This window comes from Adiantum capillus-veneris, chromosome 3 (assembly GCF_014529385.1).
Source record: "Adiantum capillus-veneris isolate H3 chromosome 3, ASM1452938v2, whole genome shotgun sequence".
NCBI classification, from domain to species: domain Eukaryota; kingdom Viridiplantae; phylum Streptophyta; class Polypodiopsida; order Polypodiales; family Pteridaceae; genus Adiantum; species Adiantum capillus-veneris.
In genome coordinates, this window is record NC_140933.1 from 27,798,046 (window position 1) to 27,817,479 (window position 19,434).

The following is a 19,434-nucleotide window of genomic DNA, read 5'->3' on the forward strand; positions in this document are numbered from 1 at the left end:
CAGTTCAGACTCTGATGACGGCAACTTTTATGCACACAAGAAGAATTTTTATAAAGCCAACCAGTATGACTTTTTGGAAGACAAAAGCAAGAAAGTTCGAGAGTTTAAGGAAGGTGGACAGACAATTAAATTTGACATTTTTTCAGGATATAAAGATACTTCGAAGGCTTTGTCTTTTATACAGCAGTTTGACATCGCTTTCGCGAGAGGACGCTATTCGAAGCACTCTAAGATTTGGAGAGCTGCCTCTTATTTTCAGGGGAATGCTCGAACTTGGTGGTCCACGCTTCTATTAAACAAGACTGCGCCAGTTAAATGGCTGAAATTTAAGAAGCTTTTTATTTCTTCTTGGCTAACTCAAAAGTATGAACGCAATATACGAGCTGCTTGGAACCATCTTCGGATGACCAAGAGAGATACAGTGGACGCTTATTGCAAGAGATTCTTGAGCTCTTTTCTACCCACCTCTTCATTCAAGAAGATTTCGTTCATAGAACAGCTTGAGCGGTTTACCTTGGGTCTACCTATAGAGATCCGAGATCACCGCTTGGAACAGAAGTCACCTTCTATTTAGGAGTTGATGAGTCATGCGAAACGGGGTTGCCATTCACTATGGCAGTCTGACCTACCTCGCGGATGAGGTCATGACACAACGAGCCGAACAGACTTCAGCGAATGAAAGTAGAAAGAGAAAGAGCAACCCAGAAAAGAAGGATGCACGACCCAAGCTTACTCCTCAGGAGAGAGCTCGCTTCATCAGGGAGGGGAAGTGCTTTGGATGCGGGGAACATGGACATATCTCCGCGAAGTGCCCTAGAAAGGCACAGAAAGAACAGAATGACAATGACGGCCTGAGAGTTTGAGACATAGTTACAAGGGACGGGGGGGACGGACCCTAGGGCCGGGGGACGGCCGTAACCGGGCCGGGAACGGAAGGGAACGCTGTGGGACGGACGGAATTCGGGCCGGACGGGCGGGTCGCAGGGGGGCCGGACCAGGGACGGCCGGGGACGGACAGAACGGCAGGGGTTGGACGGGGTCGGCTGCGAACGGCTGCAGTCCATTCAAAAAATGCGACCGTTTTTTACCGTTTAACGGATCTGTGCAGCCCCAACTGCCACATTTTGGGAGCCTTGGCCCTTGGGAGGCTATAAAAGGCTCCCTTGGGCCTCTTAATACTCATAGTCTCATTCCAATTTGCAATTTCCCTCAAGCTCAAGCTACTCAATGCTTTCCTCTCTACTCAATGCTCATTGCTCAAGCTTGAAGCATGACCATTGACTACTCTACACTCTAGTCTCCACTCTCAAGTCTCTCCCTCTTCTACCCACTTTGAAGTTTGAACTTTGAAGCTCTCCTCTCCCTCTTCTACCCAATTTGAAGCTCTCTACTCTCTCTCCACAAGCTCTCCTCTAACTCCTCTAACTTCTAAGCTCTACTCTCTCGAGTCTCTCCACCATCATGTCATCTCAAGCCAACTCCACTTCTCAACCGGTTCTTCTCGAAGGAGGGCCGCCGTGCAAACGTGGTCGTGGTGGGATGAAGTCGACTTTAGCTCGTGTGGCAAAGGTGGCGGTGCAAGACCATGGACGTGCAAGCTATGTCCATACAAGAGAACGGGTGGTTCAAACAAAGTGCGAGCCCATCTTCTTCATGAACCCGGTCACGAGGTGAAGTTTTGCCCTCATGTAGCTCCCGAGAAGAGGTTGGATCTTCTTGAGAAGCTCACGGTGTATGAGGTTGCGGAAGCGGCCAAGAGGGGCCGTTTTGTTGCCGTTGATCCCTCCGCCACGGTGACACCGCGAGAGCAAAGGGAAGCCAACCTTGACGACATCTCTCGAACCTTCAAGAGCCATGCATCTACTCCGTCCTCTTCGGTTCCGCATCGCCAAACAACTCTCAACGAAAATTGGAATCCTAAATTGAAGGAAGAGGTGGATAGGTCGGTTGCCCGATTCTTCTTCGACGACCACATTGCCTTCCATGCTTCGCGGTGAGTTTCCCTTGGCATATGCACATTGCAATCTTCCATTTTGTATTCATAATGGGTTATAACTTCTCGACTCTCGACTCTCCATACTAACACAACATGCTCTATTTTGTGTGGATAGGTCTCCGTACTTTCGAACCATGGTTACGAAAATAGGGGAATATGGCTCCTCTTATGTGCCACCTTCATCGGAGAGGCTTCACACCACCCTCCTTGACAAAGAGAAGCTTGTCGTGGAGCAAGCGGCCCAAGCAACAAAGGATTTGTGGGAGACCAATGGCGTCTCTCTTCTTGTAAATGGATGGAGCGACACCCGCAAGCGGTCCATCCACGAGGTGGTGGCCTACTCTCGAGGGGAGATGTACTTTGTGGAGTCACATGATGCATCCGATAGTGGCAAGGCCGCCGAGATGCTTGCTGCGTAGTGGACAAGCACCATAGAGATCACTGGCCCGGAGAATGTCCTATGTATGGTTGCAGATGGAGAGGCGTCAAATAGGGCAGCCGGAGCTATCATTGAGGGCATTTATCCCAGCATCCATGTCACATTTTGCATGGCGCATTGCCTCAATAACCTCCTCAAGGACATAGGGAACTTGTCATGGATTTCACCCACCATTGGTGACGCCTCTCGAATTGTCTCCTTTGTGCTCAACCATCAAAAAGTGCGCCATGAATTCTCAAAGAGGAGCCACTTGTCCTTGCTCAAATATTCAGAGACAAGATTTGCATTTAATTGGCTTATGCTAGGCCGCTTGTCTACATGTGGCGGAGCCTTAAGGGGCCTCTTTCTCAGTGATGAGTTCCAGGCCACGCCGGAGTCTACATCAGCAGTAGGATTGAAATGCCGAGAATGGGCCGACGACACTGCTTGGTGGGAGGAGGTGAAGACTCTTGACGCCATGGTCAAAGCCTATTCTACACCTACTTCGAGTGGTGGATGGCTTACAGCCATGCATTGACAAAGTCTACGAAGCCATGGATCGGATGATAGAGGCACTTGAGAAGCTTGTGCCTGACATTGTTCAGTATGCGGGGATTCATGGCTTGTGTGAGTCGAGGTGGAATGGATACTACTCTCCACTTCATGCGGCAGCTTATGTGCTTGACCCTGAGTTGCAAGGAAGGCGTCAAGAGACCGACAAGGAGGTGAGCAAAGGATGGCGGCTTGCATTGGAGCGCCTTGAGCCTAGCAGTGACATTAGGCGCAAGATTAGAGACGAGCTACTCAACTACAGGCAAAAGAAGGGCTCCTATGGATGTGTAGATGCACAGCTTGATCGCAACAAGATTGGCTCGGTTTTGTGGTGGGAGGACTATGGAGGAGATGGCCCACATTTGCAGCGCTTGGCTGTTCGTGTCCTTAGCCAAGCATGTACCACTAGTTGCTTGGAGCAACTATGGAGTGTGTACAGCCACATTGCCTCTAAGAAGAGGAATTGCCTTGGGGTTCAAAGGGCCAATGATTTGGTGTTTGTGAGCGCTAACTTGCGCATGCTTGCCAAGAGCGTCACACATAAGGCAGATCCTTTCACTGAGTGGGAGATGGCACAAGAGAATCCATCTATGGCCGATACTCTTTTGGAGGAGCTAGAGGAGGATTCCGAGCCTCAATGCGAGCCTCCCGAGCCCTCATACGTCGTTGACGACCTCGACTACAAGGACGATGTGGAGATTTAGCAGGCGAGCACTTCTTGAGTTTGATGATCATTGATCACTCGACTCTCGAGTCTAGACTCTTGAGTCTACGACTCTACCTCCTACATAGCCCTTTGTACTTTTTGTTATCCTTGAGGCCTCAGGCTTGTCCTAAGTCCTTTAGGCTTTTTGACTCTTGAACCCTTGTGGCATGCACTTCTCATTTTGTATCCATCGATCATCGATGTTTTATTAGCACATTTCTGCCTATATGACTCATGTTCTTTGGTCTATTTAGTGTAAATTTATGGACAAAGTGATGCTCTATGTGTGTGGCATGTGTGTAGGTTAAAAAATGCCAAAAAAACTCTTTTTTTTTTTTGCCGTTCCAACCTCCGTCCCCGTTTCCTGACTTTTGCCGTCTCGACCCCGTTCTCGACCCCGACCCCGACCCGCCGTCCCATGTAACTATGGTTTGAGAGCAACTGAGGACGTGGAAGAAAAGGCAAGATGAAAACAGGACTGGTTCTAGATTGTGTGGGTACCGATCCCAACACCATGGACGAGAGTACAAAACTTTGCCGAGCTTGGGGCAAAGTGAAAGACCAGGAGGCCCTGATCTTCTTTGATGGAGGAGCCAAGGCCAACTTCATTTCACCAGAATTGGCGGTGCAGCTCGAGATCACTCCCGATTGGATGGGACCACTTGCGGAGGCTGTTCTTTGGTACCCGGCATGGACATAGCCATTACACCTGTCATTGGCAAACTTCGGTTGCATTGTCAGGGGTATTTGGGGCATGAGGACTTTTTCATAATGCCTTTGGAAGGTTGTGATGTTCTCTTGGGAATTCCCTGGTACCACAAGAACAACGTCGTGGTCGATTATCGGGCGAGGAAAGCGACATTGACTACAGAGAAGGGCAGAACCATTGTACTTGACAATAAACTGAAGGGCGAGTCCGTCCCTATTGTATCGGCTTCGGCCATTTCTAAATTAATGAAATCTAGTCTGTTTGTTTACTCGATCTTTATGAAAGAATTGAGTGATAAGGATAGGACAAATATGTCTAAACTTGATAAAGAACGCCAAGGTTTTCTCCACTCTCACGCCGATTGCTTTTCAGAGGGCCTACCAGGCAAGTTACCACTTGCTCGTCCTGAAGATCATACAATTGATATGATACCTGGAAGCACACCACCGAACCGGCCACCTTACCATGGAGCCGAGCACAGAATGAAGAGATTATGAACCAAGTGAAAGACCTCTTGGAAAAGGGTTTTGTCCAGCCTAGTACTTCACCGTATTGCTCTCCAATGTTGTTGGTTTTGAAGAAAGACGGATTTTGGAGAATGTGCATCGATTATAGAGCTCTCAACAAAATCACCATCAAGAACAGGTTTCCGATTCCTAGGATCAATGATATACTCGATAGATTACATGGATCCTCGGGCTTTAGCAGGATTGATTTGAAAAGTGGATATCATCAAATCAGAATTGTGTCGGGAGACGTCTACAAGACAGCTTTTCGGACGACTTTTGGGTTATTTGAGTTTTTGGTGATGCCTTTTGGCTTAACCAATGCTCCTGCGACATTCAACCGGATGATGGATAGGATTTTTCGAGAGTACAGGCTATTTGTTGGCACTTTCTTTGACGATATCATTGTTTTCTCCAAGAATGAGGCAGAACATAGAAATCATTTGCTTCAGGTCTTTCAGGCATTACGAGATCACAAGTTAGTGATTAATGCAAAGAAAAGTGAATTTTTCCTACCAGAGATACACTTTTTGGGACATATTGTCTCTGCTGCGGGAGTGCAAATGGATCCGGCCAAGATAGAGACTATCCGTGATTGGCCTGATTTGAAGAATGTCCATGAAGTTAGAAGCATCTTGGGACTGTGTTCGTACTACAGGCGGTTCATTCGAAAGTTTGCAAAGGTTGCTTCCCCTATGCATGTCTGGACACAGAAAAGAGTCCCTTTCTCGTGGGGACCCATAGAGGTGACTACCTTTCAGACATTGAAAGAGAAATGGACTACAGGACCAGTTTTGACTTTGTCGGACTTGCAGAAGTCATTTGAAGTATATTGTGATGCTTGTGGTCGTAGTCTAGGTGCGGTCTTAATGCAAGAAGGCCATGTCATTGCTTATGAGAGCCGATTGTTCTCAAGGCCAGAGATGACCACAGACTTATGAGAAGGAGATTTTGGCGGTTATCCATGCGCTTACTCAGTGGCGACATTACCTGCTCGGAGCGGATTTTACTGTCTTTACAGACCATGAGAGTTTGTGCTACTTCTTGTCACAGAAGCAGCTCTCGAAAAAGCAGATGCGGTTGTCATAGTTTCACTTCTTGATTGTCCATGTTCAGGGATAGAAGAACGTGGTGGCAGATGCTTTGTCTCGGAAGCCGTTGCTTCTTGCTATTTCCGCGATAGATCATAGGAGCTTAGAGGATATGGTCGACCAGTATGCCACAGATACAAATTTTGCAGACGTTTTCACACGAATACGGGATGGGGAGACAATAGCGGGATATTCCATTTGGGATGGCTACTTGATGAGAAAAACCATGTTGTGCGTTACACAGCCATTGAGGGAAAAGGTTATGTGACTGAATACCACTGTCCACCTTTTACGGGTCACCGCGGCATTGCTATCACCAGGAAAGGGATAGAGAGATACTTCTTTTGGCCGAGATTTGAGAAGGATGTGGAAGAGTCTGTGCACAGTTGCTTGGTATGCCAGAAGGTCAAGTTTGACAGGCATAAAGCACAGGGATTGTTACAGCCTTTACCCATACCCACCCGCCCCTGGGAAAGTATTGCAATGGATTTCATTTTTGATCTCTCGAGAACACAGAGTGGTCACGATGATATCTGGACTGTTATTGACAGATTTAGCAACAGGCTCGTTTCATTCTAGTGAAGAAAACAGTCAAGCCGGATCACTTTGCGAGACTGTTTGTGGCCCAGATCTTCAGATTACATGGCATGCCTGAGACGATTGTCTTGGACAGGGACCCCAGATTATGAGTTTGTTTTGGAAGGCAATTTGGGAGAACATTGACACGTGGTTCCAGTTCTCGTCATCGTTCCACCCGCAGATTGATGGGCAATCTGAGACTGCCAATTCAATGGTTTTAGATTTATTGAAGTCTTATATCTCGGATCAGAAGACTCAATGGGAAAAGTACTTACCTTTGGTGGAATTTGCCTACAATAACACGATACACTCTTCGACGGGGAAGGCGCCATTTGAGATTGTTGAAGGTGCTGCAAAGGTTCCACCCTTCCTAAGCACGAAAGATAAGATTTTTGAAGCGGATGTGTATACGCGAGACTTAGACACGGCTTTGGCCAAGGTTCACGAGGCTTTGCAGAAATCTCAAGAACGACAGAAAAAGGCAGCAGATCGCCATCGTCACGACTTGAAATTGAAGGAGGATGATTGGGTGCTCTTACGTGTTGAGAAGGCATGCCTGAGAAAGAAAAAGGGAAAGGAGAGGCTTTTTCCAAAGCTTTGTATGTGATACTACAGACCCTTCCAGATTTCTGAAAAGATTAATGATGTCTCCTTCCGACTGAAACTGCCTGACACTTGGAGGATTCACAATGCATTTCATGTGAGTCTCTTGAAACCTTTCAAAGGTGATGTGCCTGATGATGGGGAGCTTGATGAGCAACCCGAAGTGGAAGAAAACGAGGAGATCCTTGTTCCTGAACAGATTTTGGCACATAAGGATACGAAGAATAAAGGTAAAGTCCAAAGGCGGTTCTTGGTTAAGTTTAAGAACTATCTTGCATTGGATGCGAAGTGGATGGAGGAGGAGGATCTAGCAGATACTCCTCAGATTGTGAAACTTTACCTCGAGGCTTTTGGTTTAGCATAGTCTACTCCAAATGAACCCCAAAATTCAGCTTGGCCGGAGATCTGGTGCAGTGGGATGCACAAGAGGGGAGTTACTCCGCTCCTTTGTCAACAGATGCCTCGATTTTGATACTAGAGTCACTGATGTCTCTTTGAGCTTCAGGGATACTGAGAGTTGGCAGTATTCTGCTGTATGACTTTATGATTCTGAATTGTTCTTGACTTCTGTTTAAGTGCAGAACTGATAGACGAAATGACTGCAGCATTTTGGTCTAATCGATCTCGAATAGACATGGTTGCAATAGGGGTTAGTCAATCAGACATTGACGAGGTCCCAACTAGATCTAGATGCGATTGCTAGCTACATTGCCAATAAATCATTGTCTAAGATCCGAATGAATGTTGAATGTCATGTGATGTCGTGTGATGTGACTGTCGATTGGTACATGTGCTAGATGTGTGTTCCTAGTGCATAGGTACTAACAGTTAGTGTCTACTAAGACGGTTTATGGCCTCTGTCTGTTTTGCATGCGTAATCGAGGGCGATTACAATGCTTTCAAGAGGGGGGTATGTCACAAAGTGATGACATGGCTACCCATCTGCAGAAACCCTAAAAACTTGCAAACCCTAATTCTGTTGCCAGAAACCCTAAACTATAGAAACCCTAACCCTAACCCTAAAGGCAGCAGGGGAAGATCTCAAAAAATGTGCAGACATGATGACGTGGCACCGTACGGCAGATCTCGGATTTTGTCGCGCGTTTCACGGGACTGTACAGCAGATTTTCGGATTTTGCACTAGGAAAAGCAGTGCTTTTATTCTACGCAATTTTAGAGAGAGAGAGAGAGAGAGAGAACTCCTTTGCTTTATTTTTAGAAGCTCAAGAGAGCTTGTGAGAGAAAGAGCCTTTGCTTTATTTTTAGGCTTTTGATTCTAAGCTTTTGGGGCTCTGCTTTTGGCATCCCTTGTAAATAAATAAGTGGCTTGGGCTCCCACTCGGCAGAGCCTCTGGACGCAGAGTCTGAGAGTGAGACCCAACCACTCTTGTACTTTGAACTCAGATCAATACAAAAAGAAATACCGAAAGGGGCGCCAGTCTTTGGGGCCAATATCTCTAGGCACGAAACTCCGCCGGGCCAGTGAAAATCTATTGTGAACTGTGCACTGTTTTGAGTGGTTATTTGGTGCTGTCGCGGTCGATTCTTGACTTGGAGTGTCCAAGTCTGTTACAGCGTTTGTCTATCTCAATATCCTAGAATCCTTAATGGTTCATGCAGTATCTTTGGTGGCTCTATCAAGTCGACCAAAATCTTTGGAGATTCTCTAACCCGTGAATTGATTTCTTCAATTTACTAACGTGGAAGACAAGGTGAACTTGTGAACTCTCCGGTAACTCAAGTTTATATGCTACGTTCCCCATCTTTTTAAGAACTTTAGAGGGACCACACTATCTTGGAGGAAGTTTGTCACACTTCAGCTTCAGTTGTGACCACAGTCGTAGGGTTACCCACTTTGCGGCTTCTTGTTCGGGACACACAAACACTTCCAAAGGTGGTTCTACTATTTCGGGTAGTGGTGGTTGGATCAGACAGTGTGGAGTATTTGGGCCTCCCAAACAATACTTCATTTGCAGACAGATGGACCATCTTGCGAAGGCCCGTCCACGGAGAAGGACTCGACCCTCGACACAGACCCAACCTATCAAGACTGGTTAGGTTCCGTAGGTAGAGATGGAGGGAGCTCAAGCGGATACCTCTTCTCATACAGGTGCCGATGCAAATGAGGGCTAGCCGAAGGTTCGTGGCTAGCACCCTCAAGAACAGGCACGCGAATCTGGCGCCCCTGGTGGTTCGCACAAGCCAACCGCTCTGAGCCTGAGGGTGCCCCTTCCACTTTAGCTTCGCCACCACCACTAGCCCCTCCCCCTCCCGCCATAGTTACAAGGAATGGCCATTTTCAGGTCCCGTTCCGTGCTTCCATCCCAATTCACATTCCGGATACCCGTTCCGTGTTTCTGACGTGAGTATCGGAAACAGGGAATGGCATTTCATACATGTTGCCCGTTTTGCGTTCCCCGTTCCAATTTCCCGTTTCGGGAGTGATGGAAGTCCTTCCCATCACTCCCGCTAGTCCTTCCACCCCCCGCCGACCATCCTGAGTTCTCAACCCCCACCTCCACCTTCACCTTCTCCACCCGCCCACTCCGCCTCTCCCATCACTCCCGCTAGTCCTTCCGCCCCGACGTTTGACCCCTTCCGTGCCTCTTCGCCGGCTCAAGGGATAAGCCACTCTTTGCCAGTTCGGAGGTCTCTTGTCAGTGCATTTGCCACGAGTCGCCTGTCACGAGAGGAGCCACCCCACGTGCGAAGGCCCCTCTTGGTGCAGGTGTCGCCTATTGCGGCAATTCCTCGTGAGCTGACCAGTTTCGACTACCGCCACCAGTAGGACTTCTGCGAGTACCACTCTACACGTTATCTCGACGACTCTTCCTCTGACCTCGAAGCGGCTTGTTTCAGAGTACATGTTCCAAACATGGAACCAATCCTAGAAAGTAGGGGGAGGTACTCTTGCCTCCAACCTTGGAATCAAACTAAGATAGAAAGATATGCCTCCTCCTCAAGCACATCTAAAGTTGGTTAGAAGCCGTGGTGCCACTGTCTAAAATAAGCTTGAGCCGCCCGAATGCCAAGGGAGCGCATCGAAATCACTTTGGCTGCCATCTCTGGACACTCAAACTCTATTTGGTAATATCCTCTCCCAAGAATCTGCACATCAATGATCTTGCGGACTTCGATAAGGAGTCGAGCCTAGAACAAGTCTGAAACCTCGCCTCTGCTAGGCCATGTGCCAACTGTCTTGTAGATGACCATTCCACCTCGGCCATCAAGCTCGCTTGCTCTTCTGGTGAGCTCCACGGTGTAGTACAAGAGGGCTTCAATAGGGTCCCTCTCGGGTAAAGCAAGGGCCGCAATTCTGTGTTTGTTGTTGAAAACAGAAGGCAAAGTCATTGACAAAGGCCACGAGGAGGCTGAACTCAGTCCACAGATAGCGCGAGGATGAAGGGAGGGTAGGGTCCGTAGGAGAAGGGTATTGCAATGCGAGGAGAGAGCGAACCAAAGCAAGGAAGGAGATCGACAACCATCACATAAGGTAAGGAGAGGGGGTGGGATGGGGCAACAACGAGCGCGATGGGGTGGGGGTAACGATGGGAGGGAGGGAGGGAGAAGCAACGATCTCTTCCTAAAGTATATCTTGTATGAAGGCTTGAGAACACTGTGACAATGTTGGCGGCTCCTGTTACAGGCTTGGACACTCCAAGCAAGAAATCAATAGCAACACACGAATAGAGACTTCAAAATCACTTAACTTAGAGAGAGAGAGAGAGAGAGAGAGAGAGAGAGAGAGAGAGTTGACACCCACGGCAGAGTTCGGCGCCTAGAAGCACTAGCGCCGCTCTCGGTATTTCTTTATTATTGCTCACATCAAGGTACAACTCCCGAGGGTCCTCTGTGCTTAGACTCTGCTGCTCCTATCCTACACCCTGGAACTCTGAGTCCAACACAAAAGATGCACCATGAAGAGAACTATAGGCGTCCCACCTGCTACTGCAAAGGTCTATGATTTCTTCGAGCCTATCTGGGTCCTTCTCATGATCTTCAAAGTTCAAGCGCCTCGACCATGCGATCCATTGCTTCATAGACCCTACCAATGCAAGGTTGCATACCATCCATCACTCTAAGAAAGTGGATCACTGGTCTCACCATTTTGTCAAGAGTCTTAAGAGACTCCCAGAACTCAGGATTATCTACCTTCCTTGTACAAATGATCCTTGTGTGTATACTTCCATGGGATGTCTCAGCAAACTCTGTACTGATGAAGAGTTATTGCACTGCACTTCGACACTCTACAAAGCGGCTTATTATAAGATAGTTGTAGGCGAAGCTAGTCTCACATTACTTTAGAAGCACTTTGCTCCCCTACCGCTTCAAGAACTCGGCTTGAAGTATGTTGTGGTTGTTGATGGAAAGCAACCACCTTGGACGTGGATGCAATGAGAGGCTCATGGGATTAAAAGGGAGTTGACATCCCCTTATAATCCGTCTTCTAATGGTGTGTCTAAGAGGTATAATCGTACTTTATGCGAAAGAGTGCGTTGCATGTTGTCCACCGCTTATCTTTTCCAAGAGTTTTGGGGGGAAGCATTGAAAACTGCAGTTCATATTTGCAATCGCTCTGCTACTAGTACGCTGAAAAATGACATTCCAGAGGAGGTTTGGTCTGGCAAACCTGCCTCTTATGATCATTTGAGAGTATTTGGCTGCGAAGCTTTTGTTCATGTACGCAATGACTTGAGAACAAAGCTTGATATGAAGTCCATTAAAGGAGTTTTCCTAGGTTATGGGAAAGAAGGTGAAATGGGCTATAGAGTGTGGTTACCACAGTTTAGAAAGGTAATATGTAGCCGAGATGTTATGTTCAATGAGGCAACAATTGCTTAAGAATGCTACAAAATCTGATACTGACAAGGAAAAAGTCAGATTTCAGCCTTCTGTGCCACCCATTGATGTAGCCGAGATGTCATGTTCAATGCTACAAAATTACTTAAGAATGCTACAAAATCTGATACTGACAAGAAAAAAGTCAGATTTCAGCCTTCTGGGCCACCCATTGATGTTGAAAAAGAGCCTCATGATGCATTACTGCAAGCTGAAATTGATAATCAACCGGTTAACCTTGAGCCAGAAGAGGTAGGACATGATTTTGATGCTCCTAATGAGGATGGACAGCCCCACCTGGATTGGCTGAAAATGATTTTCAGCAACATGATAGAGCTGAAAATGAGTTGCCTTATGATGTAGAACCGTTGCCTGAGAATGTAGATCATTGGGTACGTAGGTCAACTCGTTTGAGAAGGTAACCGCAGAGATTTAACCCCTCTTTAGATCATGTAATGTTGATAGATGAGTCAAGCAGTAAGTGGGAGCTTGCGATGCAAGAGGAAATGAAATCCTTGTATGCAAATGGTACTTGGGATCTTATGCCATTGCCTAAAGGGAGAAAGGCTCTTCCTAACAAACGGGTATACAAGATTAAGATTGTGGATGAAAAACCCAAGTGCGAGGCAAGATATGCACAGAAAGAAAGAATTGATTTTCAAGAAATCTTTTCTCCTGTTGTAAAGCTTACAACTTTACGTGTCCTTTTTGCTCTCGTTGTGGTGCTTGATTTGGAATTGAATCAAATGGATGTAAAGACAACGTTTTTGCATGGTGACATTGAAGAGGACATATACATGAAACAACCTGAAGGTTTTGTAGTTCTACACGCGAGGAACTTGTATGCAAACTGAAAAGGGCTCTGTATGGTTTGAGACAATCATCACGGCAGTGGTATAAGAAGTTTGACACTTTTATGTTGTCTCAAGGCTTTAAACGCAGCCATGCAGATCATTGTTTGTATACGAAAAGGGATGAAGATGGTAGTCTTATCATTCTTGTTCTCTATGTTGATGACATTCTACTTGCCGGGAAACATAAGACTAGTCTTAATGCTTTGAAATGTAAGCTAAATTCAGCATTTTCTATGAAGGATTTGGGTGATGGAGAGCATATTTTGGGCATGCGTATTAAAAGAGAGAGAAAGCTGAAATTGTTGTTTTTATCTCAAGAAAGGTACATTGCAAAAGTACTTGACAGGTTTAATATGGTTGATGCTAAACCTCTTGGAGTACCTTTACCTCCATACACTAAGCTTAGCAAAGCAGATTGCCCAAAGGATGAGGTGGCATTGAAAGCAATGAAGGGAATCCCATATGCATCAGCTTGTGGTTCTCTTATGTATGTTATGGTTGCCACTCGTCGCGACATTGCTTATGCAGTGGGAGTTGTTAGTCGATACATGTCGAATCCTGGCAAAGCTCATTGGGAAGTTGTCAAATGCATTTTGAGATATTTGAAAGGTAGACAATCAAAGTGTATTTGTTATGGAAAAAGTGACTTAAAGTTGCAAGGATATTGTGATGCAAACATGGCAGGTGACATGGATACCAGGGAATCTACCAGTGGATATGTATTTGCCATTGCTGGTGGTGCAATCTCTTGGTGTTTTAGGTTGCAAAAAATTGTGGCATTGAGTACTACTGAGGTTGAAATATACTACTGAGGCTGAATATATTTCAGCCACAGAGGCTTCAAAGGAGGCCATTTGGTTGGGCAGACTTGCAAAAGAACTTGGCATGCTTGTTCATAAACCCGTGTTGGGTTGTGATAGCCAGAGTGCTGTCTATTTAGCCAAAAATGCCATGTTTCATGTGCGTACCAAACACATAGATGTGCGGTACCACTTCATACGTTAGGTATTGGAGGATGGTCTGGTCACCTTGACTAAGATCCATACACAGGATAACCCTGCAGATTTCTCACCAAGAGTCTTGCTAAGGCTCAACATGAGCATTACATATAGCTGGTGGGAGTTGGTTAACTTAAAGACGTCATTTATGCTTTTAAGTGGGAGGTTGTTGGGTTAAAGGCTTAAATAACCCCTTTTTGTATATTTTTATACTTTGTCCAGGTTCACATTGAACTTGGACATGTTTTTTTAAAGTCGCTTATAATAAAAGTGGAAAAACCCAAAACTCACTTATTGAGTTTTCCCCAAAAATGTGAGCTCTCTCTCTCACTCTCTCTCCCTGCTTCGATCTCTAGCGCTAGCTCTCTGCCTTCTGCTTCTTGCCCCAATCCTGCACTACACCACGACGCGCACCTACCGGTACCTTTTGCTTTGTGCTATCACTATGCTTGATGTCTGGTGACCTAAGACTTACCTATCTTTCAGAGTGACAAACATGTAATTTGAGCGACATGTTCTGTAGCCCTGTTTTTGTGTTTCTACTTTGTGTTATGAATTGTTATTTAGGCTTGCTTAGCTAAGCAGGTGTCACATGCATCTTTTGATCATCTGTCACGGAAAATTTAAAAATTTATGACCAGTTGGATTAAGTTGAGGATGATTCCTTGCCATTATCATCTCATATTGATGTAACCACCATCCATGTTGCATCTCATTTGGTATTGTCTTGTGAAACTGTTTGATTCTTTTTCCTTTTGCTTTTTCTTAATGATTGGTCATTATATTAGATTTTGATCTTGAGAATGAGCGTACCAAGCTTGATGAGCAAGGATTACAAATTGGCGAAAATCAGGAAGCAAGCCTCAAAAATAGAAGAAAACTTGCTGAAAGCACTCGGGGTGAGCATTCTTTCTTTTTCAATGTTTTAATCACTTTATTTTCGACCCTATACTAATCTTCCATGGTGGTGTTCCTAGTGCAGATTTCAAGAAGGCTTCGCCCGAGGATAAACAGAGGTTGTTTAATACTCTGATAAAAGCCTTTCAAGAAGAAGTAGATAATTTAACTAAAAGAGCAAAATTTGGAGAAAATGCTTTCTTGGCCATTTATCAAAAGCTTTATGAAGCCCCAGATCCGGCACCTGCTCTTGCTTCAGCCATGGTGGGTGATTCTTTTTTTGCCCCTTGATCTGAGAGTTTAACCCCAGTATTCATGTTACTTGGCCACATCTGGCAAAAATTCACCTGCTCTTGCTTCAGCCACGGTGGGTGATTCTTTTTTTGCCCCTTGATCTGAGAGTTTAACCCAGTATTCATGTTACTTGGCCACATCTGGCAAAAATTTGAACTGTCTGTTTGGGAGTGGATGCATATTCGAGTCGAACTTGTGACCTAGTCTCATTATCTCTCTCTCTGAGGCCAGAGACAAATTATGTCTGCAAGATGCCGAACATGCTCACAACATAAGACAAGGCCATAGGTCGATTCAAACTCGGCTGAAAAGAATTGGTGCAAATCGAGATAGGTGAGGCCAAGGTCACAGACTAGAATGAAAAACTGTTTTTAAGTATGTGAGGGGAAAGGGACACAAATTTGGCAGAGGAACCACGATTCACCGAACGGTACCAGCTGAAGAGCTCGAGCTAGAATTAAAGGAAAGAAGTCACCAGAGTGTGATGCCAAGGCAAACTGCAGCTACATCTGCTCCTTAGAAGAACAACCAAGGCCCAAGAAAACACCCCAAGGGAGGAAGTCAGATAACAGTGCAGTTTAATTACTCTAGGTCCCCTGCAAAATTCAGAGGTGGGACCTCAACCAGGAGGCAGAAAGTTTGCAAGGCGAATAGTGCTCCGCAGGAGAAAGATCTTAGGGAGAGAGCCGAGCAACCCCACCCAAAATAAACATAAAAAAGACGGTAAGGGGGTGGCAGTAGCAGCCAAAGAAAATCATATGCAGTTCTGAAAAGGCTTTACCCTAACTGCAGGTGAGATCTTATGAGGAGGTGGGGCTACAACAAAGACCTGCTGCACCTCAAAAGAGTCGTCCCTTTATTGGGCTACAACAAAAGCCTGCTGCGCCTCAAAGAACCACCCCTTTATGAAGTCACAAGTGGCCACAGAGGCAATAGGAGCAGGGACGTTTCAGAAAATAGAAGGCCAAACAGAAATCACACGCCCAAACACTCCCTCTCACATGCATGCATCCTGGTCCCACACATCACAAGTTCACAACTGCATTGCAGATGCACCAATCCTAACCATGAGCAAGAGAAGGCAGAGCATCTTAAATAATCCAGCAAAAACTGGAAGATGAAGCAAAAGAAACTGGAGAAAAAGAGGAAGTGGGGAATATGATGACAAGGATTGATTAGGTGCCAAAAATCACCCTCAAAGCTGCAGAGGAGAAAGAGTGTTGTAACTTAAAATGAGGTTGCTTCTTGGTAGTAATCCATGTGTCCATGAATAAACCGATTATATGGACCTGATTGCACTGATGAGCAAGACCATTTTGTGTGGCAAAAAAGGATGAAAGGATAGTGAGCCATTTACATCAGAGGCTTGCTTCTTGGTAGTACAAAAAAGCATCCTAATTTTTATGGCCATAAACACACTGACAAGCAAGACCATTTGTGTGGAAATGGAAGATAAAGGATAGTGCATCAGCCATTCACATTGTCAAGCACTTTTTGGAATGCAAAATAATGATCAATCAGCCATGTACATGTTTTTTGGGGTTTGGCTTCCTGGACGTGATGCCTTTTTCCTTGGAATGCTTTGAAACATGTAAAATAGGTTTTTCTAATGTAAACAAAGCTGAAGCGCAATGTGGCCAAGTAGGCATATCGCCTAGAAAGTTCATGTGCGGTCATAGACGACTATATGTGGATAGTGGAAACTGGCCATGAGAACTGTGTCCACGAGGGATTATATGCCTTTGGAGCTGAAATATGCTTTTGAACTTGATTTGGGAAGTTTCCCCACCCCTTCAAGATTTTTGGCTCAAAAAAATGTCATTTTGGGGTTGTAAACTACCAAAAATATAGTAATGAAATGGCTTGAAAATGATATAGCATTGGCCAAAAGTGGCTAAAAATGCCATATCAATCATAGTGCCATGGTTGTGAGGGAGGAAGGGGGGGGGGGGGGGCATGGCTTAAATCAAACATCAGCACTTTTGTGCATTTCAAAGAACAAGTTAGCATCTTTGATGGTGATGCTCTTGTGTAGTCCCACCTTTCTTCCTTCTTGCTTTTGGGTGTGTGAGGGAGTGATTTAGGGCTTCCACTCTTCAAAATTGTGTATTGTTGTGTATGAGAGTGTTGAAATTCTCTCGGATGTGTGTTGATGGAGTCTTGAGGGAAGAGGCTATGGTTTTCTGTAGGGCAAACTGGAGCTAGGGCTTTCTGTCACCAGGAGGTGTATTTTTCTTGTTGCCTTCCGTAAATAAGTACTAGATATTTTTATTTATTTTATTTTTACTTGTTTTCCTCGGAACCCTTGAAAAGGTGCAAGTGGACATTGCATGGCCAGTGTGAAACGGCTGCGGCCGAATAGGTTTCTCACAGCGGGAGTCTGGGTTGGTCAGTCTGGGACTGGTCGGGCCAGTTAGCACTGAATTTTGATGAGTATGGAAGCTTGTGTGCGCCAAATGAAGTCTGGGCCACTCGGAAAGTCACTTATAACTTTATAAGTCAGTGGGAACTAGAGAATTAACTCAAAAGGGGCAAACTGGACACATGGCGGCTCCAGGCAGTTTTGCCACTTCCAGCATGAAGAGGGGGCGCCCAATTTGAGAGAGGAGGCTGATTTTTGAACACAAGTGACCTACAGTCTGTGTGTGAGTAGTGGGTGCAGGTCTACAGCTTTAATGGAAAGCTTGCCTTCTCCTCTGTCTCATGTAGCGCGATGACTTGCTCTCGTGCATCTCTCTCTCCCCTTTGGCATATATGGTAATGCCCCACTAGTTGGGCTACTCAGTTGAACATGTACAGTTCTGGGGGTTTATGCGCGTTTGCCAAGGCAAGAGCCTTCTGAACAGGAACCGGATTAGCTAATTGGTAATCCCCCACAGGTACGCACAGTTCCATCGCGAAAGATTGCGAGTTTGGAGAGTTTTCTCGCTTGAAAACTCGTCCAATTCACAAGGGAACTGTCCCATTGTGTGCGGGAGCCCTTGGGACACGCGTAGGCGTGTTCGCTCCACTAAAAACGATCCGAAACAGCGAATTACAGCCTGCTGTGTTTTTCTGCAGGTTTAGGGTTTCGCACCTAAACTGCAAGGGAACACCGGGGGAGCCTCGTGAGAGCCTTGGGATGCGTGAACAGGCTTATGGGCACCCGGCAGTGAAAAACAGGGAATTACAGCCTGCTGAATTTCTGTGACAGCTCACCAGAAAGCTTCCAGATAGCGAGGGAATCCGTCCTAGACAGGTGCTTTTGACCTACAGGGGTTTTTGCACCGTTATGTTGCAAAAATCAAGTCAAAAACCTGTGTTTTCAGCCCTCGCCAGGTTTGGACAGCTTTGTGAAAGCTTGTGCGAAGTGGTCCGATCGTCTACCTTAATTTGAATAAAGAAATACCGAAAGGGGCGCCAGTCTTTGGGGCCTACAAGGTGTCGGTCTCGTGTGCGCAGTGACATTCTAGTCGCTGGACGCAACTGTGTTCTCTTCCCTTCTCAGTGCTCTGTGTAAAGTTAACAGGTAATTGAAATAGTACCGCCCTCTACGTTGTACAGGCCGGTTATACTTTCTCATTGGAGGCAAGGCTACAATGAGAGAGGTTGAAGTTTTGGGATGTTTTTGGGAGTCAAAAGTTTTGCTGTTTGAGAAAATGGTGTATTTCGTGAGTCTCTTGGTTGGCTTGGTTGCCATGTGTGCTCTGAACTCCAAGCTTAAGCTCTACAATTCGTCTCACAGGGTGTTTGGGGTTGGGAGGTGCTTGTAATTCCCAAAAGGTGAGGATGGAGTGCGGAGAAAGGACACCTTCTTGTGTATTTGGGTGAGGTTTTGAATTTAGAAAGTGTCTTTTCCAAACGGCAAGGAGGCTTAGCTATAGAGATGCCCAACGTTTCACTTTCCTTGTCAATTCTCCATCTCCCATTGAGGAGGGCAAGTACTCTTGGTACCTACCGTCACAGCTTGATAGTTGGAGATTAAGCCATGGCTCAAGATATTACAAAGTTTCATGGAATCCCTTGAGAGGATGCTAATGCTTTCTTGGTGGGATCTAGCGATTATGCTACGCTTGTTGGGCTCTAGTTTACAGGATGAAGCGAGGAAATTGTTGCTAACGTTTGAAGCCCAAGCTCAAGCTCAATCGACTTGTAGTTCTTGGTTACAATATGGTGAAGCATGTTTTTTGAACCAATACATGATTGTTGGAGAATGTGGATGTGGTATGGCATGAGATTCTTAAGCATGACAATCAAAATGTGGACTATTATTTGATGGAATTTCCACGTCTTTGGATTCGATGGTGTAGGGCCTTGCAAGAGTCGGTTCCACCCACTTTGTTGAAGAAGGATCACTTTGTCGCCAACCTCAAAGAAAGCCTTATGTTCAAAGTGGAGTTGAAGAGGCTTGTA

At 45.8% G+C, this 19,434-nt stretch overlaps 1 protein-coding gene across 1 annotated transcript in view; it reads left to right on the top strand.

Moving 5' to 3' along the window:
- LOC147460648 (protein CASP) overlaps positions 1-19,434 on the top strand; it is a 58,565-nt gene that overhangs the window by 18,414 nt on the left and 20,717 nt on the right. Inside the window, exons 2-3 of the mRNA XM_086508333.1 lie at positions 14,640-14,750; positions 14,834-15,012. Coding sequence (XP_086364459.1) covers positions 14,640-14,750; positions 14,834-15,012 — 290 coding nt within the window. The remainder of the gene's footprint in view (positions 1-14,639; positions 14,751-14,833; positions 15,013-19,434) is intronic.